Here is a 25,525-nt window from a genome sequence, read left to right on the forward strand (position 1 = left end):
AGCATTCTCTTGCTCTTAAACACCTGAGGAAGACGGTGACTTGTTTTAAAACATACAGAACAACTGAAAAACACTAAAACGTGAAATGGCTCCATACAGCTGGTCTGGGGTAATCCAAGTCTCTGGAAGCCCCGAGGTCTCACACTGATTTGAAAAGACTTCGTGTACACCCTCAACGTGCGGTCAAACTTGTGCACTCACTTCAGGCAGTGACGGTTTTGGCTTTAAAAAGTGTGTAGATATTGTCTTTTTCCATTTTTTATTTTTATTTTTTTGTTAAACTTCATTAATCTAAAACAAGTCCTCATCACCTTCAGTTTTTTAAGAGAATGCTGCCACATTGTTTTCTGCTGTGAAGCTCCAGAAATGTTTTTCATACTACAAAACTTCAGTCCACTTTCCATCAGCCTGTGGGTGAGCAGCCTGGAGAACGACTGAATTTTCATTTTTTGGGGTGTACTTAACCTTTAACTTTCACCATAGGAATCTGTTGTAATAAGGAGTGGCACAGTTGTATCACAGATTTCTTGTTTGAATTTGAAGACACTTGAGAGGAAATTCAAGCACATATCTTGCGTCTGTTCTATACAAATCTGTCCAAACGAAAAAATAATTTCCTAATGCACACTTTTAAAATGCTTGCAGGAGGATTAAATAATCACGTTGAACTGATTAAATGTAGCTTATATATAATTATGTATGATTAATTTTGTTGCTGCTTTTGTGTTCACCCTGTAATTTTACACTTGGTACAATAAATCTCACACATGATGGATAACGCTACACAAATACGGTGCGGTTGTGTCGGTGCGTGGAGGTCTTCATGCATATCAATGCTACTTGTGTGAACGTGAACACGATTGAGTGGGTGCGAGAGTGGAAAAGCTGGGCAGCTGGGTGCCAAAGGGTTACAAACACAAGGCTCCCCAGGGTGACTCGGAGCTGTATGCAGATGCACTGTAGTAGAGACGATGCTGCCAACTCCTCCAGGACTCAAACCCAGTGTTTAACAAGCACACATGTGTCGGAAATATAAACCAGCTCATCATAAAGTGGCTATTTCTTCATCTTATTATAAAAAAAAATAGAAAAATAAAAAACTCATATGGGAAGTAGTGTATCCGCTTCATTGTTGTGGCCATGCAGCAGGTGGTTTTAAAATCTCTATTAATTTATTTCTCTCCTGAAGGCTCCTTTCACCTCTCCTCCTCCCACGCAGACCTCCTAGGCGCTTCTCTCCGCCGGAGGCTCCGCGCAAGAACCAACAATCAGCCGCTCGGTGGTAAAAAAAAAAAAAAAACAGGCGATAACGATGATGATGATGATGATGATGGTGATGATGATGATGAGCGGAGATACAGTGTGTGGGCATCACTAGTTCATTATCGGCTGCGTGGTGCAGACGGAGAAAAGAGAAAGAGAGGGAGAGAGATCCACATGAGGTGTGAGGAGCGTCTTGGACAGGCTGACAGAGGTGTGTAAGACTGGATTTGTTGTCATTCTGTCTTAAAAGTCACTTTCTGGGCACGGTTTGTGTGGAACTTGTCTGGACGCTGCTGAAGTTTTAATCCCCAAATGTTTTTGTTTTTTGTTGCAGCGTCTTCAGGGAGGACAAGCAGCTGAAGACGGAGGGATCTGTCTCCTCATGACTGCTTGAAACAGGGTATCTGACTTCACCTTTTCTGATTCTTCTGCAGCAACTTTCGATCTGTTCATCTATTAACACACTGAGAACACTGTAAATACAACTACATTTAACCATTTGGAGTCAATGCAGTGGGTTAACTTCAGCCAGTACCGGTGAGGTTCTCTGACCCAGTGTCGGTGTTAAACTGACTACAAATTAAAGGGGCATTCCAGCAATTTTGTAGCTCTCTTTCATAAAGTTGGGGGACTTTGTGCTATGGCGATTTCCTAATGAAGGGTTTTAAATCATCAAAGCAGCAGTGTGTGACATATCTTGACTTTTACATACTTCCCTCTCGCCTCCAATGATTTGAGAAGCAGGCATAATTTATGCGCAATTTACATACCCTTTACATATTCTAACCTGTTGCTACTATACTTCCACTTGACTGAGGGGATGAGTTCATTTCCAGAGCGATCTGTTGCCATAGTTTCTCCACTGTTTGCCATTATTGTTAATGGATTATCAGTAGCTTGGTAGAATTAGATCGAACATAACTGGGATTCCAGCTTAGAGGATTTTTACAGTTTATTCATGATTAAACAATGGTAAGTCTGGATTGTTGTAGTTGGCAACTGCTGATTTTTCTGTCCCCGAGTCATCTCTGTATCTCTGTAAAATAGGAAACATCACAGGTGTTTCTGTTTCCCCAGGGAAACAAAGACCCACCATATAGTGAAGGTTTGGATTTTTAGTTCAGTGTAGGATTTGTCCGGTTCATGACATCATCACAACCCTAGAAGACTGAATCTTGTGGGATCGAACTGAGCACTGTAATTGTCTCACTGCGCTTAGTCTTTGTTGCTGTGTTTTTTGTAATTTCCTTCACTGTGACGTGAAGAGGCGATGGTGAGCAGAGGGTTTGCAGTGAAGATGGCTCTGCTTGACATGAGTTACTCAAAAAGATCATCAGGACCTTGTGGAGGAAAAGACAAGCAGCCAGTCAAAGTGGTTGCATCTCATTTGTGGTATCTCCAAAACCGCCCACTATGGCTCAGACTTTTGTGTTTGTGTATTGTTTTTTGCTTTGTTCATGTGTTTGCCTTCCTATTCGCCTGCTTGCTTTATGGAATTGTTTCTTTGGTGGGATTGTATTGGTCTATGTAAGGAATGAGTTACTTTGTTGCTGTCAGCGTTGAATGTCCATATATTGAAAATTGAAAGCGCATGAGGACTGCCTTGTGAATCCTGCCCCCGTTTGGATGCAATACTCACACGAATGGTAGGGGCGGTGCAGGGGCATTATGGTAGCAGACACCTGTTGCTAGAATGCGTAGGGTGACATTCTGCTGAAACATGTGTGTTTTCCAATGTGGTAAACATTAGAAAATAGTGAATCAATTTGTTACACTGGCAGAACGAGAGAAACATGCTCATCATTGTCATGGCGTGCACTGCCACTTTTTCTGCGGTGACTTCAGAATGGACAAAATTCAGCAACCTCCACGTCACCATGGAGGCTCTGTGGAGATCCGAAGTCCTCTGGTGTGCCCCCTAGTGGTATCCTCCAGCAACAAACGGAACGTATGTGAACAATTACGTTCACGACACAGCTGGTTGTCTTTGCAAACACGAGGTTAAAAAGTGAGTATATCCCTTGGTGAATACGTTGGTTTAACTTCGGCGCCGTTTCAGTAGCTTCACCCTTTAATGCACATCCATGAATTAAACTTTAGTCCCCCTTGTGACTCAATCTCCGGAGACACTGAATCCTGCAGCTCCTGTTCGGACGACATACAACTAAGCAGTACTTTTCACGACGAGTGAGTGAAGATTTTGGTATGGATGTTTTGCTGTGTACATTGTTGTGTCACGTTGTACAAAATGTGGTCACATGAGCAGGTTTCTGTCATCAGAGAGGTGGATCTGTTGTGTAAAGTGTCGGATTAGGGGAATGGAAACTAGATGGTTGGATTTGACTTTGATGGACTTGCCGTGGACCTGCAAAAGGTTGGCCGTTCGGCGTGCGTGTGTGTATGTGTGGAGGTGTGAGAAGGTCAGGTCATATGAGAGGCCTTTTCATGTCTGTGTGCTTATGAGAGCAGAGCAGCGAGTCCTCCTGTCAGCCTCACGCAAACCGTCCTGACCGTCCGTCTAAGGCTGACGAGCTGAGAGCTGTTACCTGACTTTGACCGGACAGTTTAACACAGACTTGCAACCATGAGTGGTGAGTGACCAGTGGCCAGTTCTCAGAGCTGAAAAGCTACTTTTAACTCTATATTACTTGTGGTTATGTGGAGAAGAGTGGATATTGGAATTTACCAGGGGGAAAAAAAAGTCTGTGTATTGAAAGATATTTGGGGTTTTAACACATCTATGTAAGATGTATTTTTTCCTGATTTTGACATTTTTAATGGAATCAGTAAGAAAATGATTTGTCTGGGGGATAAATCACACGATAACATATATCACTGATAATTCTTAAAGTATCATTATTAGTGCCATTATTGTGGTGCAGCGGTGTAGATAAGCAATCACGTCAGACTAAAACTGATTGTGTATGTAACAGCCTGAGATGAGATTCCTGTGTCCTCATATGTTTTAACATGTCAGTCCGAAGTGGCTTAAGCTGAGATGTGAAATGTGCTCTGCCTTACAAGCTGCATGCCCACCAACAACACTGATCACACTGAGCTCAAGTTGTATCATTTGATAGTTTTAAGTGCTGCAGCGGTTTCGGATTCAATGATTATTTGTTATCTGTATGAAAAAAAATCCCTGCTGACCAATCTCAGACTTCACATTACTGTTAGCAACAGAGATGTTCAGATAACATTTTCTCTTATTCCTGATACCGTTTTTCAATACCTAAACTATGTTCAGTAGGGGAACTAAGAAAAGTAGTTCCATGTTTCGAGTAAAAGTTCACAAAAAAGCCTTTTAGCTGAAAAAAAAGACCTCAGGAAGAGCTAAAGAGAAGGAATCCCTCTCCCATTCACAGAGTATACAGTCACTTACAGTTTATGGATATTTCCTCGTCTGGTAAAATTCTGTTAAGGTTCTTATAGGGGATCGGAAAGCTGCTGGCTGCTAATAAATAAATTAAGCGATTTCGAATTGGTCCAATGACTTATGTACTCGCTGATACCCAAAACAGCATTCTGGACAGTACCAGAGGCATTCTAACACTGGTTTCATTTTTGGAACAACCCTTATTATAGCCCCTCATTTTACCTTGTTGTTAGCTTTATGTTTAAATGTTCATCACTGGTCCGTAATGCAGTGTTGGATGTTTGGGTTGTCAGACAGCGCTGGCTGCAGCCTGACCAGAGCCGGTCAATGCTGCTGCTGGTAGTGTGTCTGGCAGCTTTGAGGAAACTAAATTCATTCCTTTGAATCAAACTGAGCTGGAACGGGACATTTTCATCAAACCATTACCTTCACCACAAGCACTGTTCATGTTTCACACAAAATTCACAAGATTTCTTTTGTCTTGTCTGTAACGTGAGACAAATAGAGGCAGGAAGGTAAAAGAACAAAAATCCAGCTTTTATGATAAACTAATGTCCAAGGTGGAAAATACAAAATCCCAAATAATATACAAAAGGCAGGACAAGGTAAGCAGGAGGAAAAACTAAAGAGACATAGAAAACTGAGAACACCAGAAGCCACGGAGATCTAAGCAGGAACACAGGAGACACAGACGACCCAAAGAAGAGTAAAGGAAAAACACAGACTTAAATATATGAGACAGGAAGTGGAACGTAAAGTAAACATAAGGATATAATCTACAAAATAAAACAGTAACACCAAATCACAAATCTAAACCTTGGCAGTATATACAGTACTTGAATTTCACTAGTTACTAATTCAACATATAGTGGAAGTGTTTTTTTGTTTTTGTTTAACAATTGTAAGGTGTTTTATTTGAAATCTGCCAGTAGAGAGATGAGACTGGACCTGGACTGGGGTCACTGTGTTCATCAGTCTTAACCTCAAGGCTATGGGGCATACAACACTAGAGTATTCAACATTATATTTGTGTATTAAACATGTTTTACATTCTGGGTGCCACAGTGGCTCAGCTGATAGAGCGAACATCCCATATACATAGGCTGTGTCTTCACTGTAGCGGCCCAGGGCTCGAATCAGACCTGCGGCCATTCGCTGCATGTCATCCCCCCTTTCCCTCTCATCCTGTCCCCTGTCATCTCTTAAGCTGTCCTTTCAAATAAAGCCTTCAGAAGGCCAAAAACATACTTGTTACATTCAAAGCCTGATTACAAAGCTGCTTTTATCTGCTGTCTTGATTCAAATTGTATTGTCTACTTTAAACGATCAGAGATAATTTCCATCAGAACACACTGCAGAGTGCATTAACACAACTGTTATTTGATAGGCAAAGTTATAACCACTTAAATAACATAGCCTGAGGCTGACCATCTGATAGATATAGGCACGGTGGTTTCTTTATGCTGAGCAGCTGATGTTTTCCTAGTTTCATTCATTCACGGTCTCATTGTTCTTTCATTGTTTTCTCTGTGACACGGATTTGCAGTGAACATGCACAGTGTGTGACACATTTTGTTGTCGTGAGTGGTCATCCGTTTCAATGCTAACGTGGAGCCGCATGAACTGGACAGAAACAGGAGAAGTGTTTCACTCAAACAGCTCTCTCCATCCACTTTTATCCATTCAGCACTCGGTGGTGTAACACGATCGTCAACACTCTCTGGAGTCCTTCAGACTTGTTGTAAAACATTGTGACTGTGTTACATATTTTAATCAGATGTTTCCACTTGTGCGTCAGTTACACACACACACACACACACACACACACACACACACACACACGGCTAATAGGCAGTAAGTGTGAACAGTGCCGAGAGAGAGCTGATTATTCTGCATCTGACACCGAGCTAAAACATGGGCTTGGATTATCCAGGGTCATTCCACACAACCTGCTCAACAATAGGTCTTTAACTCCATGTGTAGGATGTGTAGATGAATGTGAACCTTAGAACAATGGACAAAGGGAAATCAATAGATGAGAATGAAGCAAACAGAATAGATTGAGTGTTTATCCCTCTGGGAAGAATACAAATGTAAAGGTGTTGGAGCTCAGGGTGAGTTTATTGGAGTTAAATGACAAGCTGATGAAGAGGCTGGCCGTTCACTATATTGTTCTTCAAGTGGGGCCTGGCGTCAGGGTCTGTTTGAAGAGGGTGATTCAGAGGAGACGTTGAAGCCTAGATAGATAAGGAGCAGCCACGTGCTGCACACAGACCGCTTTGTGCTGCTCAACAGAGTGAAACAAGGTAAGACTACTGAAGCTCAATGTTTTGAACTTTTAGTGTTGTTTCAGCTCGATTCTACTTACGTGATCACAGTTAAGATTAGGAAAACCAGAGCTGACATATTTACTGACTCTCTAAACCAAAAAAGGCAGTTAATATAGCTTTAATTGTGCAATAAGGGAGCCAGAACTAGACATATTTAAGGTCATGCAGTGAAATTTAACATTTAACATGTGTTACATTAGCCCTGCTGATTGGAAAAGGACAAACAGGAGGGCTGATATCTTTGAATATTCTGTTTTGATATTCATTCATTGTGTATTGTCTTTTCAAAATAATAGTTTTACTAAAAATCTTGACAACTGTTTTTACTTTTATGACTTTGGTACATCTAATAACAAATACTCAAATTCTATATATTCTTGCACTGATCCAATTAGAATTGATAAATGTTTCATTTATTTATTTATTCACTTGTTTTACTGGTAAGTAATTTTCCCTCATCTCTCTGTTATAATTGAGTAATGACATGCTCCTAGTCAATAATTGGCTATTATTAATTTCTATACTCATGAATTTGTTTTATTCAGCTGATACAACCAGTATACACATTCAGGGTTTCCTCCAGGATTTTTTTAAACCGTGGGGGAGGTCTGCCCGAGTGGAAGAGGGGTGGTGACGACGACGACGGCAACATGAATTTTGAAATGTGAAATTATGACTATTTCAAACTGACAGTTTTTCTACATACATTATTTGCTATAGGGTTTCTGGTACATGGCTTGAAAATAATAATTGCAAATAGGATCTTGCAGTATCACTAGGCCAAAACAACAAACACAACAACAAATTAAAGATGTAAGTTAAATAACTAAACTAGTCTATACTGAATACCTCAACCTCCTTCTCTGCCTCTCCTCTTTTCTCTCCTCCACTCGCCTCCTGCACTACTTCTGCCTGTGCTCTTATCTAATATAATATTGGGAAGTGTTAAATTCGTTCACATCACCAATACCACGCAGGTAATGTTAGGAATATTTAAATATTACACTTATCATGGTACACATCATTATCATTTCTATTGACTTGAGGGAATAACATCACGACAATCTCTCTTTAGGACTCTAGTGACTCCGGTGTTGGTTTTTCAAAATAAGGGTAGGCTATTTGCAGTGTAGCGTCACATTTAATGAAAAACACCATGTTTTGTGCCAAAATCACATTTCATACAATAATTTACATTAATATAAACATAAAACAACATAAAAACAAGGTTTAAAAAATACATATTATTCTGAAGGTGTGGCGGCTTTTATTTTGCCGTGGCGGTGCGCCACAATCAATTACATGTAGAGGAAACCTTGACATTGTTGTGAAATAATGTTTCTTTCATCTACTGATTGTTTTAACAACAGACTTCTGCATTTTATATTAAAAGGTGGCAAGAGATTCCATCCCCCCTCCCCATCCCGCCAGTGCTCGGTCCAAAGCCACTCCCCCACAAACTTGAACGGGCATCTGTTATCAGCAGGGAGAAGGAGATGCCGGAGCAAGACGCAGCAATTCAGCTGAATTTAGCACGGAGCAGACAGGAAGTCAAGTGCCGAAATAACAAACTACATCCGGTTAATTTTCTAAATAAAACACTCCATGTTGACATTAGCACACATCGTGAGGCCAGCTGTCCACCATACTGAGCCGTTGCGGACTCAAACCGCAACCGGTGGGGATTGCCGGACGGCGGAGCAAAACCGGATCGGAGCCGCAACGCAGCGGACCCCTATCCAGTGGAAATTGGGCCGACTCATTAGCCATTCTCATGGCTAAAAACAATACACAAAGAAGCTAACGTTAGCATTGGGCTAACACGAGCTACAAACGTAGCCAAGTTGGCAAACCTCACATATTTCATGAAAATAACAAATCCCCCTGAAACAAAACAAATAACTACCTGTCCAACAGAAAGAGAGCAACCTCTGCATCACTTTTCAAGCCCTTCACATGCCCCAGTTGTCTCCACCGCTCAAACACCACACAGATGTTGACTCGTCCGACTTCTTTCTTTATCCAGAGCCTTTTTCGTCACAGCTTTTCCTGCCTCAGGCTTTCTTTTCCTAGCCTTTTTAGCGGGGTGAGCTGTTACAAGTAACGCTGACTGCATTTTCTCTGCCATTGTAACCAAATGAACGTCTTCTCCTGCAACTCGTATTTCTGCTGAGGAGTGTGCTGAATATTTCCGGCATCAGTGAAACGTAAGGTGTGTGCAGCGGAGGAGGGAGGGACAGAGGACGAGACATGAAGGCATCTCCAGCCGGACAGCACGGATTGGTCAGATTTTTCTCAGTCCTACAGCTGCCACAGAGGTCCGATTATTTTCGTTCCTTTTTCTGAATACATAATGTATTGACGACTGTCAGGATAGCAGGATCATTTCACCCAGTATAACAAAATGCGTTTCTGAACAACATTACAGACCCTAGCTTTAACTAAATAAACATAAAAATACCACATATTGCATGTATCTGTCGCTGAGTAATGGAATGTAACTAAGTACATGTACTTAAGTACTTGACTTAATGTTTCCATTTTCTGCAACTCCATACTTGCACTCAACTACCTTTTTGAGGAAAATATTGTCATTTTTACTTCATCATCTATTTGATTAATTTAGTTACTAGTTACTGTGCAAATTTCATGCCACAGACCCAAAAAAGCACATTTTAAATCAATTTATTTGGTTCTATATCAGATTTTTTATTTGTATTTTTTTTTAAGTGAGTCTGATAATCAGAAAAGAACACATCCAATAATTTACTGGCTGATAATCAGTTGTATACAGTTTATACTGTACATTCATGTAAATATATTTACACTAGTTGTGTTGTGTTCTGTGACAGGTTAGCTTTTAAGCTTAGCCTCGTTGTTAACGTCAGAGTAGCTGTCTAAATATTTAACCAGCTAACGACACCAGTGTGTTCACTGATAATAAGGTATGTAACCTAATATGAGCGATCCGAACAGAAAGGAAGTACACAGGGATATCTTTAAAAAAGTATTTCCACACAGGTTTAAAAAGCAAATAAATCCCAGAGTTAAAGGATGGGTAGCTCTTATCGACAGAAGCAGAGTCAGAAAGATACACATCAAGTCAGACTTTTTAAGTTATTGTGAAACTGTTGACGCTGAGTGGCCATTAGCCAGTTTTGGCTAGCTCAGCTGTGGTAAATAGGCTTGATTGCAGGGCGGAGCTAACCCTGCATGAGGTAAATTTTGTACATATGGGCTAGACATTACAGCGACAGGACAGCCAAGTGAAGACTTATGGAGTCTCTCTGCAGGAGTCCATCGAGGGAGTCCAAGTTATACAGTCTACCACCCATTGCAGCCAGGAGTCCTACCCAATCCCAGTTAGGACATCAAACCGGAGACGGTTTTACTGGGAGACCCATTGCTCGAGGCTGCAACCCAGCCAATCTCTGTTACCCAACATTCTCCACCGGTACTGAACTTGAAGTCCTAGGGGGGCTATGGAACTGCCAGTTTTCAGTCAAGGAGGCGGACACCATTTCAGCCTGCGCCTCCCTGCAGACTCTCCACTTCCTGGCCCTTATGGAGACCTGGATCACCTCAGAAAACACTGCCAATCCAGTTGCCCTCTCAACTGACTACTCATTCTCACACTCCCCAAGACTAACAGGTCGCGGAGGAGGAACTGGACTCCTCATCACACCCATGGTGTCCTTCCAGGCCCACCTACCCAGATCTGTATTCCACACTGTCTCTGTCACCCTTCCTTTCAAGCTCAACATTGTGGAGATCTCTCACCCTCCCTGTCCTTTCCTTGACTTCTTTGATGAGCTGGACGCCCTCCTAAGTTGCTCCCCTGACGACGGCTTCACTCATCTGAATTCATTGAGATCTTATCCACATTAGACCTCACTCTGGTACCAAATATTAAGCAACTCTAATTAACTCTAATTATTGTGTCATAGCTGGGCTTAGTTTCGATTACAAGTTTTAAGCAGTTGCCTTAGTCTTTCACACACAGCAGCAGTATTGGTCCATCTGATGTGATTTTCCCTCCTGTTTACAATTCTCCACCATCTGTTTTTGGGAGCTAATGCTTTCTGCCTGTTCATCAATATCATCAAAATGTCATCCAGCCTACTGTTCCTGCCAAAAATCACACACACTTAAAAACTGAATATCTGACCAATTATTTCGCCTAGTTTCCCACGAGACCTGCCTTCTGGACCAGGTGCTGGATCTGATTATGAACGAGAAGCCCCCCACCAGCGCCAGTCTTTTCCTAAACGAGGACTCGGACAAATCCCCCCTGCCAGAGAGAGGAAGCTTGAAGAGGCGTCTACGCAGGGCCATGGAGAGGAGAGCCAGCAGCATGAAGGAGAGGATGAGCTCCATCAGCCGGGACAGCGTCAAAGGTTTCCTCAAGAGGAACCTGTTCGTCCTGTTAACTGTCGCCGCTGTGGCCCTAGGTGAGCGAAACTTTGGAGGTTTAACATTAGTCTCTGCAGTCAGCTGACTTTATTTCACTTTGTGTACTGTGTGTGTGTGTGTGTGTGTGTGTGTGTGTGTGTGTGGGTGGGTGAATGTATTCAGGTGTAATCCTGGGCTTTGCTTTACGCCCCCATAACTTGTCCCTGAGGGAGATCAAGTACTTTGCCTTTCCTGGGGAGCTACTAATGAGAATGCTGCGGATGCTGGTGCTACCTCTCATCGTCTCCAGTCTGGTCACAGGTCATCTTCTTCACAGAAGAACACACGCTCTTAATGCTTCTAGCATGTTTCAGGAGATTATTAGTCAGACCCTAAAATGGGAGAGGTTAGGGTTAGGGGAATTGTTAACTACTCAACTTTAAATATCGACAGCTTCATTCTCAGCCAGAAATAATCATGAATGTCAGAAAACCCAGGTGCTTTACTGTTTTCTGCACAATTACAGTATGTCAATGTACATTTTTAAAGATGCTAACAAGATCTTAACTTGAAGCTGAATGATTTCTAAAATGTTTTTCCGCTGTTTCAGGTATTTCCTCGTTGGACAGCAAAGCGTCAGGTAAGATGGGTTTGCGTGCAGTGGTCTACTACATGGTGACCACCCTGATTGCAGTGTTCATCGGCATTGTCACCGTGATGATCATCCAACCGGGGAAAGGCAGCAGGGACAGTCCTTTGGACAAAAGTGGAAACATAGAACCAGTTCAGACTGCTGATGCTTTCCTGGATCTTATCAGGTAATAGCTGAGAAACAGGTGTTAATGTACAGCTGTTTTGAGTGTGTCCACATGCAGCCTCATCTACCGCATTTAGTTAATATCTGACATTTTGAGAAATGCGAAGAGTCAGATGAAAAGATTGGCATCACCCTCATATTGATTATTGATATGATGCCACAGCCAAAAGTCAATTAGCTGAGCTTAGCAGCAGCCAGTGTCTGCCACATAGGGCTGTAAACCACACAGATCTTTGTAAGACTTTGGATTAAAAGACACAAGAAATATAATTTGAAGTAGTAAACTTTAAGGATGCTGTGATGTAGATTGATCTGTGGAAATAGTGCTTGTGGACAAACGCAAACTGATTCAGCCATTGATTCTGATCAAATGCATGACCCACTCTGTTCTCTTACTATTGCTGGATATGAATATTAACATATTAGTAGTGTTATAAAATGTACAACCTGCTGTGACACATGTGCTTATAGAAATATGAGCATGAATATAAATATATTGATTTACCCTTTTGCCGCAGGAACATGTTTCCTCCCAATCTGGTGGAGGCTTGTTTCAAGCAGGTGAGGCTGTCTTTTCCCATCAGTCATATGTTATGAATAGTATTTCCTTTAACATATTTAATTTTTGCTCATAGAAACAGAAAACATCTGTTACAACATTGCATAACACAACACCCATCATCCATCCAAAGAAGCTTGTTAAAGGAACAAATCATTTCACTGTGAAATCAAATTTGAATTGCCTCCTAACTCAATCTGAAATATCTAAACACCCTAATTATTAATGTGTTATTTTGATTTGATTTTCATGCTCTTGTTTGCAGTACAAAACTGTGTACAAGAAGACTGTGCACACAAGGAATGTGACGGTGACCCTGAACCTCACCGACTCTCTAAACGTGACAGACTCCAAGCTGAACATGAACCTCAGCAGAGTGCTGCACACCATACAGGTGGGTGGTAGAGGCAGACATCTCCTCTGGGGAAAACAAGGACATGATGCTCTCTGATATACTTCATATTAATGCGTAAAGATTTAAGTGGAAAGAAAATATGAAATGGAAAAAAAAGCTAAAATCCTCTCCCTTTCCACTCACTGGTGCTGAGTGTTTGTGCTTCGACAACATCTTGCATTTTGCGTCAAGCAGTTCAGCAGTCATTTATGTAACAGTTCACATACTGCTCTCTTCCACATATTTTCTCCCACAGGAGACAGTAGAAGAGACGGTCCCTGTGTCTGGCTCCTCCGCCGGAGTGAACGCTCTCGGTTTGGTGGTTTTCTCCATGTGCTTCGGTCTGGTCATTGGCAACATGAAGCAGAAGGGCCAGGCCCTCAGGGACTTCTTCGACTGCCTGAATGAAGCCATTATGAGGCTGGTGTCCATCATCATCTGGTCAGTGAAGACATATCTCACACTCCCTAAACTCTAGGTTTCTTCTTAAGTATTCCTGTAGGAGTTCGTCACTTAAGTTGCCCAACAGACGTGTCTGTCTCTCTCTCTTCCTTGTATACATCACCTCTCAGGTATGCTCCTGTGGGCATCCTGTTCCTGATTGCTGGAAAGATTGTGGAGATGAAGAATCTGGCAGAGGTGGGTGGCCAGCTTGGGATGTACACCGTCTCTGTCATTGTGGGTCTCCTTATCCATGGCCTCTTTGTCCTGCCACTACTCTACTTCCTAGTGACCAGGAAGAATCCCTACAGCTTCATTGGTGGCATACTGCAGGCGCTCATCACAGCTCTGGGGACCTCATCCAGGTAAGTGTCATCCTCTGTCCTGTTCAGATACTGATGTTGATAAATGTCTGTGTCCCATTCAGTGTTTTTTGAGGGTATGTTTCATGAAAAGAATGCAATATTTTATATTGTAGTTTAGATTCTGTAGTGTTGATTCTGATACAAACAACAATGAGCAAAGAGATTCAGATTAAATGAAATGATACACTGCAGGTTACACTTTAAGATGCGCAGACAAACTCAGTTTATAACCTCAAAGACAGTGAAAGGACAGGATACATTATATGATACAATAGAATATGATATGATATTATACAGTATGATACAATACAATGTGATATAATACGAGACAATAAGATAGTATACAATATAATATAATGAGGTATGACATGTTACGATAAAATATGATATGATACGATATTATACAATGTGATACTGCAGCTCTGCCACCCTGCCCATCACCTTCCGCTGTCTGGAGGAGAACAACCGCGTGGACAAACGAGTGACACGCTTCGTCCTCCCTGTGGGTGCCACTATCAACATGGATGGCACTGCCCTCTATGAGGCTGTGGCAGCCATCTTTATTGCTCAAGTCAATGACATGGACCTCAATTTTGGCCAGATTCTCACCATCAGGTAAGCCTCGATTAGTTTTATTAGCTTCAGTTTACACCATATATGCAAAAACTGTAGATGCTGGACGTACAGAGCCCTGTCATTCAGAAAATATTCTGTATTCTGTGCTTCATCTTATTACCACCTTACTCCAGAAGAAGATCAACATATGATGGTAGTTTATTTACACCATGATTCACCTGGTCAGCCTTTTCATTAAGTGGTCTAATATGTACATTCGAATGTGTACACATATATTATAATACTCAGATTGACTTCACGGTATAATATTCTTTGACAACATGTGCTCAACTTTCTGCAGTATGTGATTATATATATGTGTGACCAACTCAAAGCTGATTTACATAATTTCATAGTTCCTCATGTGCTTTAATCACTCCCACCAGAAGTGCACATGTGCAGATTGTTTGTTTCCCTTTATTAAATGTCTTCACTCTCCTCTTCATCCCTCCCACCGCCCACGCAGTATCACGGCAACTGCTGCCAGCATCGGAGCAGCAGGCATCCCTCAGGCTGGCCTGGTTACCATGGTGATAGTATTGACATCGGTGGGACTGCCCACCGAGGACATAACACTGATCATCGCCGTGGATTGGTTCTTGTGAGTTCTTACTAAATGTCAGCTTGATAGGGATTGGTCTGCGCACTGTTCTGTGGGTCTGCCAGCCTAAATGTCATTGTAAAGCTTCAGAGAGCCCAGAGGTCCCACCACTACAAAGGTTACTGATGCATAATGCAGAGTGACAGATTAGAACGCCTCTGTTTAGAGGCACATTCATGAATGTTGGGCTGGTGGTGCTTTTATAGCAGATGTACAATAACATGTTCGCTGTCTGTACTGTTTTCCATCTTTCTCTGTCTTTTCTCCGTAGGGACCGCTTGCGTACCACCACCAACGTGCTGGGTGACTCGCTCGGGGCTGGCATCGTGGAGCACCTTTCCCGTAGAGAGCTGCAGAGTCAGGATGCTGAGGTGCGCAACTCTGTGATCGAGGAGAATGAGAAGCCCTACCAGCTTATCTGCCAGGAAAATGACACACTCAATCACCGCAACAGTGAGACCACAATGTGAAGACAAGCACTATGCCCTGAAGAGCTTTGTGTACCAAAAGCATTTTAGCTAGAGGGTTGGCTTGCAACAGTCTTAGAAAATAGTAGTTCTTGGTCAACTCAGCCAGTTCCCTGGGGCAAAGCCTGGCCCGGGGGTTGTTTGACAACAGGAAACAAGTACACAAGCTGTTTAGGAACAGTTACACATCCTATGCCTACAATCTGATACTGTCAGTGGCAGTTATTTGGGGGCATTTTGCTGTTTGATGACTGTTTAAATCAATGTCAGACAAGCTCAACATGTCAAAGACAGCTGAAAGTAATTTTAAAAAAGTCTTAAGCCTCATCACGTTTTCAAAGATTTGTATCATTTATCATCCATACAGTCGGTCATCAGCATCAATGTTAGAATACAAAGTATTATAGAAAAACCAGCCCATTCTCACTACCAGCACGTCAAATACAGTTGCCTGGTCAATCGCCCTTCACTTTAAACTTTGAAGCTGTATTTACCCCTCCAGTGTCAGATGTTGAAGTGACCCTAGGCAGTAGTATAAAGAGTGAAAAAAGTCAGAGACAGGGGATGGCTGGGGTGCTCGGGTGGGTCCAGCATTCATGACCCATTTGTCACCTAACCCTAACCCCTCACCCAAGTATTGTGTTTATGCCTAACCTCATACAGGACCTTTATCTTACCTCAACCTAACCAAGTATTTCTTTAAGCCTAATCCCAACCAAGTAGTTTTTTTGCCTGAGCCTAACCAAGCAGTCTTTTTTGCCTAAGACTAACCATACCACATCCGTTTGACAACATTAATAACATTCCAAAAGTCATATGTCATTCTTTGTAAGCTGTTTGTCAGCAAGTCTCACTGGTGGATGCAAATAACGTATTAGCGCTAACTTGACCGCAAAACCTTCCATATACAAAACTGACACTAGAGTGGTTTGTAGAGCGTCACAGTTTGAAGCTTAAGGCCACTGACCAAGCTGCTGTAACTGACCAGATGGGACTGAGAACATGTTGGTAAAAACAAACATTCATAGACATGGAGTTAAACATCTGATTTTCCAATCTTGCAAATACCTAAATCTGCATAATTTGACTATTTCTTTTGCATGAGTTAATACATATTATTTGCAAATGCTTGATTTTGTCGTTCTCATTATGACTACCTCTAGTAGGACTTAGACATGGAGCTTCTACAGCACTACACACAATACTGGAGCATATCAGCAGAATGTAAATACATTGATCTCTGCACTATTTTGTTTAGAATATTTTTTAATATAATTTACGTTTTTTTGTCCTTGTACAATTTTGGATGTACCTGACTGTTAAAAACTGGAGGACGGTGTGAAGAAGAATCTTTGTCGTTTTGCAGAAATATTATATTTGTGTTTTTTTTCCTGCATTTCTTTGGTGCTATTGCTTTTAAACTGTAAAAACTAGAAACTCTTCGATTCACTTCATTGTACATCAAACATGTGAGGGAAATATCATACAAGAGAATAATAAATATGTTTCTTTTTAAATTTTTTTTCCTTTTTTCCTCTAAATTTCAGATTTGGTTGTTCTTGCATATAATTTTAACATCATTACTGATTTATAAAGTATTAACAAATGTAGTTTCATGACCGTTAGAAGATATTTCGTTGTTGGTCACATTGTGCTTGACATCAATATACCCTTGAATTGTGTTTTCTGTTTTATAATTCATACTACCAACTAAATATGGTATTTAATTCTGTGTTATTTTGACTGGAGTAATATATTGCAAGCTAAAGATGGATTCATTTTTACTGTTTTGTGAAAAGGTACTGTGAAGAAAGCTTGTCAATGCCTTGAGGAATTGAATGTACAAATGCTTTATGCTTTTTGGTGGTGGTTGTTTTAGAGGAAAGTGTAGTGCATAATTATGAAAGTGAAAGTTATGTATCATTTAACTAAAAGCTTTTCTGACTTTGTGTTGGTTACATGCTCATGAAGAGGTCTGACTTTAGTTTCCATGCTTGATGTTATTTGAGTAAAAAGCTCAACATTTTTGATGGACCGCTTATGAAAAATGTGAAAAGTAAATGGCTCAGGAATTGAAATGTGGGTCTCATTATTGTGTTTGTGGCTACCCCTGGTGGATGATATCCTCCTGTCCAGAAGCTGTTCTCTGTTAAAGCATACATGAGTTGCATTTAATATGAGAAAAATAGTTTCAAACTGTTGACCATAATAACCAAATGTGTTCTATGTTAAAACTATTTGATTTAAATACAAGTAGTTCACCACTAAAATGGTCAAACTTCACCTTGTGTGCTTCTGTTTAAATGTTGCAACTGTTGTCATTGCAATGTTTGACATGCTTAAACCTCCTATGCCATCCTAGTTCCTGACAATGGTCTCTACAGAAGAGACAGCCATGCTAGCAGCTCTCTGAGTTGCAATATGGCACAGCCATGATTTATGCTGAATGCTAACCATGCTAACATAGGCACAATTAAAATGCTGACATTATCTTCTACATGATATATCTTATAAAACTATCCTATAAAAATGTAAAAGTGATGATGTTAACATTTGCTTATTAGCACTTGACACAAAGTAGCCTACAGCTGAGGTATTAAACCTAAATTTCATAACTGTTTGGAAAATTAAAATGTACCTGAAAACATATGCGGGATCACCAAAATTAAAAAGTTAATTACATTTTTATCCTGAGGGTATGGAAGGGTATTGCTGACAAGCCAGAAAAAGAATATTTGATAAGTATTAATTATATTAAATGGAAAAGTTATCGTTATAACAAAATATTCTCACATTATTACAGGATATTTTCATGTTATTATAACATACAAACTATTCAAACACTTAAACCTTTTTTTGTTATTATAATATAGTATTTGTCTTAATATAACACAATATGTTTTATGTTATAACAACATATTTTCAGTTTGATCACATTAAAGCAAAGAAACCTTTCTTCTTACAATATACTGCTAATATTCTATTAACATGAAACTCATAAAACAAGTAAACTTATATTGTTATAATGTAACAACTCTTTGACTGAGAAAAGGGTTAATGGTTAATCTGCGCAATTTGAATCAGTTCTATGTCATGCTTTGGTCAAAACAAGATAAACAGTGATAGTAAAAGTAATGTTAGCGATACGTTTTTCTTCTGTTTTATAGGCATGGTAGCAGTAAGAACGAATGTCATGATAACTGTTGAGATATTTCCGTTTGGACCACAGTGATCAACCCAACAACACTTTCATCCCTGTAGCCACACTGCTAGCAGGGCTACATAACGGTACTATGCGATAAAAAAGACATGCAAACTGACAGCCAGTAAAAACAGTGGGGCAGTTACAGTTATTATTTCAGATTAATTTATAAAATAGTTCACTTGAGTTACTGTTTTAACATACAGTGCATTCTTCTACAATACAATACTTGTGTGTGTCACACACAGTTGAGCCCTCTAAGATTTAACAGCCTTGCCATGTGGTGAATTTAATCATGAATACTTTGGCATAGTTTTGTGACGGACTATCTGTGGAAAAGAAAATGTAAACTGCAAATGCGTAGATATTTAGATCTCTGGTAGATAACTGAGGGCCTCCTTTTAAAAGATTGACTTGGGCTTCAAGTGAGTTTACAAACAGTCAATATACAGAGTGGACATAATATCAGGAACATTTGCTCTCTATGTCACACAGTAAGTCGTATGCAGTTGAAATCTTCTCACTGATCCCACTTTGATTTCACCTGCCTAACAGTCAAATATATCATTTCAAAGTCTGAGCTGTGTGCATTGTCATTACATATCACTGAAGGTATACAAGTCACAAATAAGCATAGAGTATGCTGATATACAATATTAATATCACTGCTCGTTAATCATTTGTTTAACTACATTTTTTAAAAAACTGATTTCACATCAGCCACGAGTAGTAATGTTATTGTAGAAGGAGACACTTCCAGGCAGACTCTGGCAAATAACAGTATGAGCCATTAAAAAACAAAAAAAATCAGTTCAACTTATCTTACAAGTAAATACTCCTCTGGTGAGGCTTTTCCAGCCACATGTCTGGGAATATTTCAAGCAGAGTTCATGTTTAAATATCTAAAGCCATTTAAATATGTATTGCTGCCCAGGTCTGGTCCCAGGGAAACAGTTAGTGTAGATAGAGAGAGACACAAGACGACAGGAGAATCAGCGAGCTTCGCCGTGTAAAGATGACAAGTCACTGAAAGTTTACTTGGCCTGTAGAGGAGTGGGAAGAATGCAGAAATATTTGATGAGACATCTGAGAGCGTTATTTCCAAGTATTATAGCACTTTCAAAGGATACAACATTGTCAAAAAGTTAGAAAAAACATACTTATGACTATGAGTTTTCCTCCATATTTGATGGTGCTCCATCACTCGGCATTGAGAACTGCCCAGTTGTCTTTCTTGTCCTGATCACAATAGAAAGAAAATGCCTCACGGAAATGACATGAAAATCTCCTCAAATCAACATCCGTAGATCACATTGTCTATTTTTTCACTGAATTCATTTTAAAGGAGACATTGTTTCCTATTTCAGGTTCATAATTTTATTTTGGGTCACTACTAGAATAACTTTACATGCTTTAATTCTCAAAAAAAGCATCTGTTTTCTCATACTGTCCAGTGCTATGGCACTGTACTGTCCTTCTGTCTGTAATGCTCTGTTTTTGGCTCTTTAAAGCCCGCCCTGCCAAATACGCAGTCTGCTCTGATTGGTCAGCTCACACACGCCTGACCCAGTGCCACTTACAACAACAGAGCTGTGCTAAATCAATTCTGGCGTGCCAGACTAGCCACTAGGCATAAATTATGCGGTAAAGGCGGTACTACTGACAAGGCATTTCAGGAGCAGTGTTTTCTGTGGAAGAGAGGAGCTTCTGTTGGTGTGGGCTTTCCAGACCTTTTACATGCATAAGAACCTTTTCAAAAAACACTGACGAGAGAAAGAACTTTAAAGCACTGCATCCTTTAATTAATCATATTCTATCGTATTACTTTTGACATCCAGTGGATTGCTATAGGTAACAGCCATATAGCTGTACAGTAACTTGTATCTGACCTCTGACATGACGGGCAGGTTGTCATGAGGAAGAAGCCACATGGTTCGGTGGGCCTTGGTTCTCTGTCTCTGCAGGAGCTTCCTCAGCAACCTCTTTACCTTCCGGTCTCTGGGGTCCGCACATTTCACTGCCTTCTTCGTGTAAAGACTATTTAAAAAAAGGAGCACAGTGCTTATTGCACAACACAGGGTGGCTGTACAAGGTCCTGCTGGACACAGAAGGAACAAGAGAGTCCCAAACCCCAAATTCTGGCACAAGCAATGATTCAGCAGTAATCTGGAGGACTACAAATATGTCTGTCAGGTGTAGCAATGCCCAGAGGAGTCACGAAGAAAAAGATGATATAAGATGCTGGAAATAGAGTCAAATAGGTTTTTTTTTCCTCTGGTAAAAAGAAGTCAAACTGTGATCAAAAGTTGAAGAAATAGGTCGGGAACCACTGAAATAGAGAGGAGAAATGAAACTATTGTATGCGCTGCATAAGAACTCAATGTTTTTGTTAACTGGACCACATGAAAAAGCAAGCTCCTCATTCCCCTGCAACATCAGATTTCTCTGACCTGCTGGAAACAATAGGTATCACAATGCAGAATGGTTTACTTAACTAAACCCTGCTGTGCTGACTGACTGGCTGCGGCAGGGCTCAGCTGGCTCGGAAGGTATTTTCAGATGGCTTGTTATTCCCACATATTTCTTTTCTTACTTCCCTGGCAATTACAGCTCCAAGCCCTGCCATAACAACATGACCTGGAAAGATGACAATGCCTCTCAGCCCGGCTCTGCCCTCCTCTAACAAGAGGCATATTTTCCATGCCTGCAGATTGCTGTGTGCTCTTTAGCTCCAGGAGTGGATAGTTGAAATACTTGCATGATGGCTTGTATACTGCAGTCGGGCCCCTCCGTCTGCACCTCAAACCGCAACACATCTTTGGTACGCACCTTGCCCTGGGAGTACAACATGCAGCACTGGACATCCCTTTGCATCTGCACGCCTTTACCTGGGAAAAAGAGAGGCAAAAACAAGAAAAAAAAAACACACACAGAAAACATTAGGGAACAAAACCAGATTTACTGAGTTTATTAACGTGGTTTGTTGCATCCTGTTTCACACGTTTGATTTTAATTTTAGTTTTCCTTTCCAGGTCATCTTAGAGTGTTATTCTCTTTTCCAAGTGAGAACAGGACAATGAAGCAACATCATGACAACCACAAAAGTTTCAAACAATGTGCACTATATCACATCATTAAAAACAGACATAGAAAAATTTTGCATTCATATTTACTGCAGAGAATCGCGCTGATCCTTCAATGTGAACGACTTAAACAGAGTGTTTTGCCAGCTTTTGCAGACAGCAAAATGTTCTCTGTTCTGCGGGATGTGCACATGCCCTGTCGTTACATATACACCTTGTCATACACACACACGAATGTCAGAGGAGTTACAATGGCATCCCATTGTGCTGCAAAACATACTACCATGGCAGGGAAATGAGAGATAGAGAAAGTGAGAGAAAGCGAGGGGGGTTGGGGTGGGGGTGTGTTTGTGTGGAAGGTGTGCCCTGATGCCTTTCTCATCCAAAGCAAATGTGTAAACAAATTAAAGTGTGATGGAAGCAGCAGGAGGAATAAGGGCTGTAAAATAGGACAGTGCCGCTTCGTTATGCCGCAGATGATTTTGAATCCATCCTCAGGCACTTCCATCACCGTTACTTCCAGCGCTTTCACAACAGACAAGACGACACCATCACACAGACTGAGCCCTTTCAGATTTCAGATGCTCGTCCTCCTGCGTTCTGCCCCTCTGTTTACATCCATGCCTCTCTCCCCGCTGCTCCTGCTGCTGCTGCTGCTATCCCTCTTTTCCCTCTTCTCTCCCTTTTCTGTCTTCGCCATCGCTCTCTTTGCTACACTATCCACCTGCAGGGTGCACGCAAGCCATGCAACATACACACACACACACACACACACACACACACACACACACACACACACACACACACACTCACTCACACACACACACACACACACACACTCACTCCAACACACACACACACACACACACACACACACACACACACACATAGTAAGTATGGTTGTGTCCTACCTTCCACAGATGCCAGGAGAATAACAGTCAGAGAGATAACAGTCAACATCTGCAGCATGAACATGATGAGGCTGGCTGAGAGGAGGAGAGGAGAGGAGGATAATCTACTCTGTCACCTCTCCCTCTATGGCTGCCTCTCTTATATTACTCCCTCCCTCTCTTTATACCTCCCTGCCCATCTCTCACTCACTCACTTCCACCACCTCTCTTTTTCTGTCTTACCGTCTTTCCCTCCCACCTTCTGTTTATTCATTTTCAGTCATTCTCACGCTCAGCTAACCCCCCCACCCCCCCGCCTCATTCTCTTCTTCTTTCACACTCATCTCACCTCTCACTCGTTTCTCCTTTTCCTGCCACTTCAATCGGGATGCCAAGCCTCATTTGTCTCATTTGAGGCTTTAAATTCCTCCTTTGTTTTTGTCTCCTCTCCTGCCTGAAACAGATTTAATGGGTGAAATCAACAAAAAATTATCCCTATAGATTTCACATTATAGGATAATTCCTGGGTTGGCTTTTATGAAATAAATCCATTCCCAAATAATAGTCAATTAACCCAGGTTGGCAGCTGTATAAGGAAGTTGTTTAAACTCTAACACCGAACAGTAGGCGAGTCTGACTTGTGCATCTGGATCAGTCTTGTCGGAGAGTTATGTTCTCTGTGAGATTCCAGACAAAATGCCAAACATACCTAGAAACTGTAACAAACTGAATTTATTGCCATTATTTAACCCTGAATGACAACATGAATCACTCGATCATGGTTTAAAGGAGCAATATGTAGGAATTTCAGTTTTCTTTACTTTTAAGTAATGAAAATTATAATCAGATTGTAAATAAAAGCAGTTTTGAGACGTCAAAGACATATTGTGTTGGAGTTATATCTACTGAAGTTAGCATGCTAACCAGTTAGCCATGTCTTTGTCCAAAGCTCCTGTGCTAGCACTGTAAACATGAACTAACCCCAGGTGCTCTGTGCTCCCAGTCCAGGCAGAGTCAGTTAAAAAGGCCACTAGCTTCACAGCTAACTGAGCAAATGAGCTAATGGCTCGTATAATTAGCAGCAGTTACTCTGATGTTACCTCCTATGTATTTGTTGTGGTCAATTCTTACATATTAACCTTTAAAAGTCATACAGCTAACATTCATATGTAGACAAATAATAATTAAAATCAGTTTTCCTTCAAAACATCTTGATTATGAATAAATGATTTTAGAATTTTTGTCCAAAACAATTATTCCAGCTTCTTACAAGCGATTCGATGGTTGCTGGTGTGTGGGAAAAAAAAAATATGGCTGCCCTAACATTAGCTAACTAGCATAACTCATGTTAACATCAGCTAGCGTAAGTGACATTAGCAATGTGCCTTGGCTAGCTAGTGTTAGCAATGTTAGCCGCAACAAACTGTCAGTTATTTGAGGGGACAGATTATTCGATAAACAACGGTGTTGTGGCGTGAGTGCAGTGGAAGGGGGTGAGGGGTGGTATGCAACATTTAATGTTTTAATGTTTCAATAACACCTTCAAATGTGCCCGCTGAAGATATGTTACACACATTTTTAATTATTCTTATACAATATGAAACTGAACCCGACCTGTTTTCTTTCTACACTGATGACACACAGTTGTACGTCTGATCTTAAACCCACAATTTATCTTAGTTTTAAGGCGTGCGTTACAAGTCTCCAGTGATAAATCTCAAAGTTTTCTTCAAACAAATGTTTTACATTCTTTTGTTTGGCCCTTCTAATCATACCTCTGATTTATGAAACAAACTTGAAAATCTGACAGCCAGTATGAAACCAATTCTCGGGAATTATTCTACTCCAGCCTTTGTTTTCTTGCTTTTAATTCGTTTTTATGGCTTGGCTCATGAGAATGCACCAATTTCACTCAGTAAATGTAATATATTTGGTCAATAAAGGTATTCAGATGTTTGAAAAATATGTCTTTGCAGCCACTCCCTGTCTCGCCACAAATCATAATAAAATGGTTACAAGTTTCCATAACTGAACACCACAAGAATAAGCTGGAGGCTGAATATGAGAGTCGAGCATTTACATTCATTACAGGGAGGTTTTAACAAAAAACAGCATCGGGACCTGATTATAAGGAAAGAAACCAGACAAACTGATGTAGGCCTACATCTGTTTCACAAAGATATTCCTTTGAAACATCTTTGCGCTCAAGAGAAAATGACAGATAAGCCAAAGTCAGACGATGTTGTCAACAAAAACAGCCAATACAATCATCAATCATAGGTCTGTTAAATAGATAAATGTTGCCACATCTAATTGTTGACACATTAAACTGACATTGTGTTAATAAGGAGATACTTGATTTAATTACCGCAATAATGGTGTTCATCCATGAACCATTCAAATAATGTCACCAAAACTACAATGCCACCCAAACACAATGGAGTTGAATGCTTAAGCATCAAAAGTAAGGTCAATAAAACTCAGCAGCAATGTTGAGCAGCTCTCAATATTTTCCTACTACAACTATTATAACACCTGAATACTAGTTAAAAAATCGTTGTTTGTAGACCTCTGGTGAGCCATTATGTCATTGTTGTGTGTGGTTACTAGTGCAACAGAGCATATTTCCACCACCCAGACCACCTCATTTGGGAGTGGTCAGAATCTTTCACACCAGAGAAAAGCTGGTCTTCATCCTGATATTACTTTAATAAGGTTTAAGTTTTAAGT

The 25,525-nt window shown here is 40.7% G+C and overlaps 2 protein-coding genes across 2 annotated transcripts; one reads left to right on the plus strand and one right to left on the minus strand.

The window, feature by feature from the left end:
* Positions 1 to 1,248: 1,248 nt before the first annotated feature.
* Positions 1,249 to 17,698, plus strand: slc1a6 (solute carrier family 1 member 6). Its single transcript, XM_030433316.1, has 12 exons — positions 1,249 to 1,474; positions 1,598 to 1,663; positions 11,154 to 11,420; positions 11,545 to 11,682; positions 11,972 to 12,179; positions 12,697 to 12,739; positions 13,003 to 13,131; positions 13,388 to 13,572; positions 13,704 to 13,937; positions 14,358 to 14,552; positions 15,019 to 15,153; positions 15,425 to 17,698. Exons 3-12 carry the CDS (start codon positions 11,198 to 11,200, stop codon positions 15,621 to 15,623), a joined length of 1,689 nt encoding a protein of 562 aa, XP_030289176.1. The 5' UTR covers positions 1,249 to 1,474; positions 1,598 to 1,663; positions 11,154 to 11,197; the 3' UTR covers positions 15,624 to 17,698.
* A 769-nt stretch (positions 17,699 to 18,467) lies between these two features.
* On the minus strand, positions 18,468 to 23,040 carry ccl44 (chemokine (C-C motif) ligand 44). The gene is made up of 5 exons (XM_030433317.1): positions 22,817 to 23,040; positions 21,581 to 21,710; positions 20,712 to 20,859; positions 19,983 to 20,061; positions 18,468 to 19,865 (listed from the first exon to the last, which is right to left on the minus strand). Exons 1-4 carry the CDS (start codon positions 22,878 to 22,880, stop codon positions 20,023 to 20,025), a joined length of 381 nt encoding a protein of 126 aa, XP_030289177.1. The 5' UTR covers positions 22,881 to 23,040; the 3' UTR covers positions 18,468 to 19,865; positions 19,983 to 20,022.
* Positions 23,041 to 25,525: the final 2,485 nt, after the last annotated feature.

Source organism: Sparus aurata, chromosome 11 (assembly GCF_900880675.1).
Source record: "Sparus aurata chromosome 11, fSpaAur1.1, whole genome shotgun sequence".
NCBI classification, from domain to species: domain Eukaryota; kingdom Metazoa; phylum Chordata; class Actinopteri; order Spariformes; family Sparidae; genus Sparus; species Sparus aurata.

Excerpts from the sequence above, each read along its gene's own strand:
- slc1a6 (XM_030433316.1), top strand. The coding sequence starts at position 11,198 with ATGAACGAGAAGCCCCCCACCAGCGCCAGTCTTTTCCTAAACGAGGAC. Across the intron at positions 11,683-11,971 it reads CGTCTCCAGTCTGGTCACAG|GTATTTCCTCGTTGGACAGC; the intron begins GTCATCTTCTTC and ends CCGCTGTTTCAG. Across the intron at positions 13,132-13,387 it reads GAGTGCTGCACACCATACAG|GAGACAGTAGAAGAGACGGT; the intron begins GTGGGTGGTAGA and ends TTTCTCCCACAG.
- ccl44 (XM_030433317.1), bottom strand. The coding sequence starts at position 22,880 with ATGTTCATGCTGCAGATGTTGACTGTTATCTCTCTGACTGTTATTCTC. Across the intron at positions 21,711-22,816 it reads TCTCCTGGCATCTGTGGAAG|GTAAAGGCGTGCAGATGCAA; the intron begins GTAGGACACAAC and ends TCTTTTTCCCAG. Across the intron at positions 20,062-20,711 it reads ACCTGCCCGTCATGTCAGAG|GACAAGAAAGACAACTGGGC; the intron begins GTCAGATACAAG and ends TATTGTGATCAG.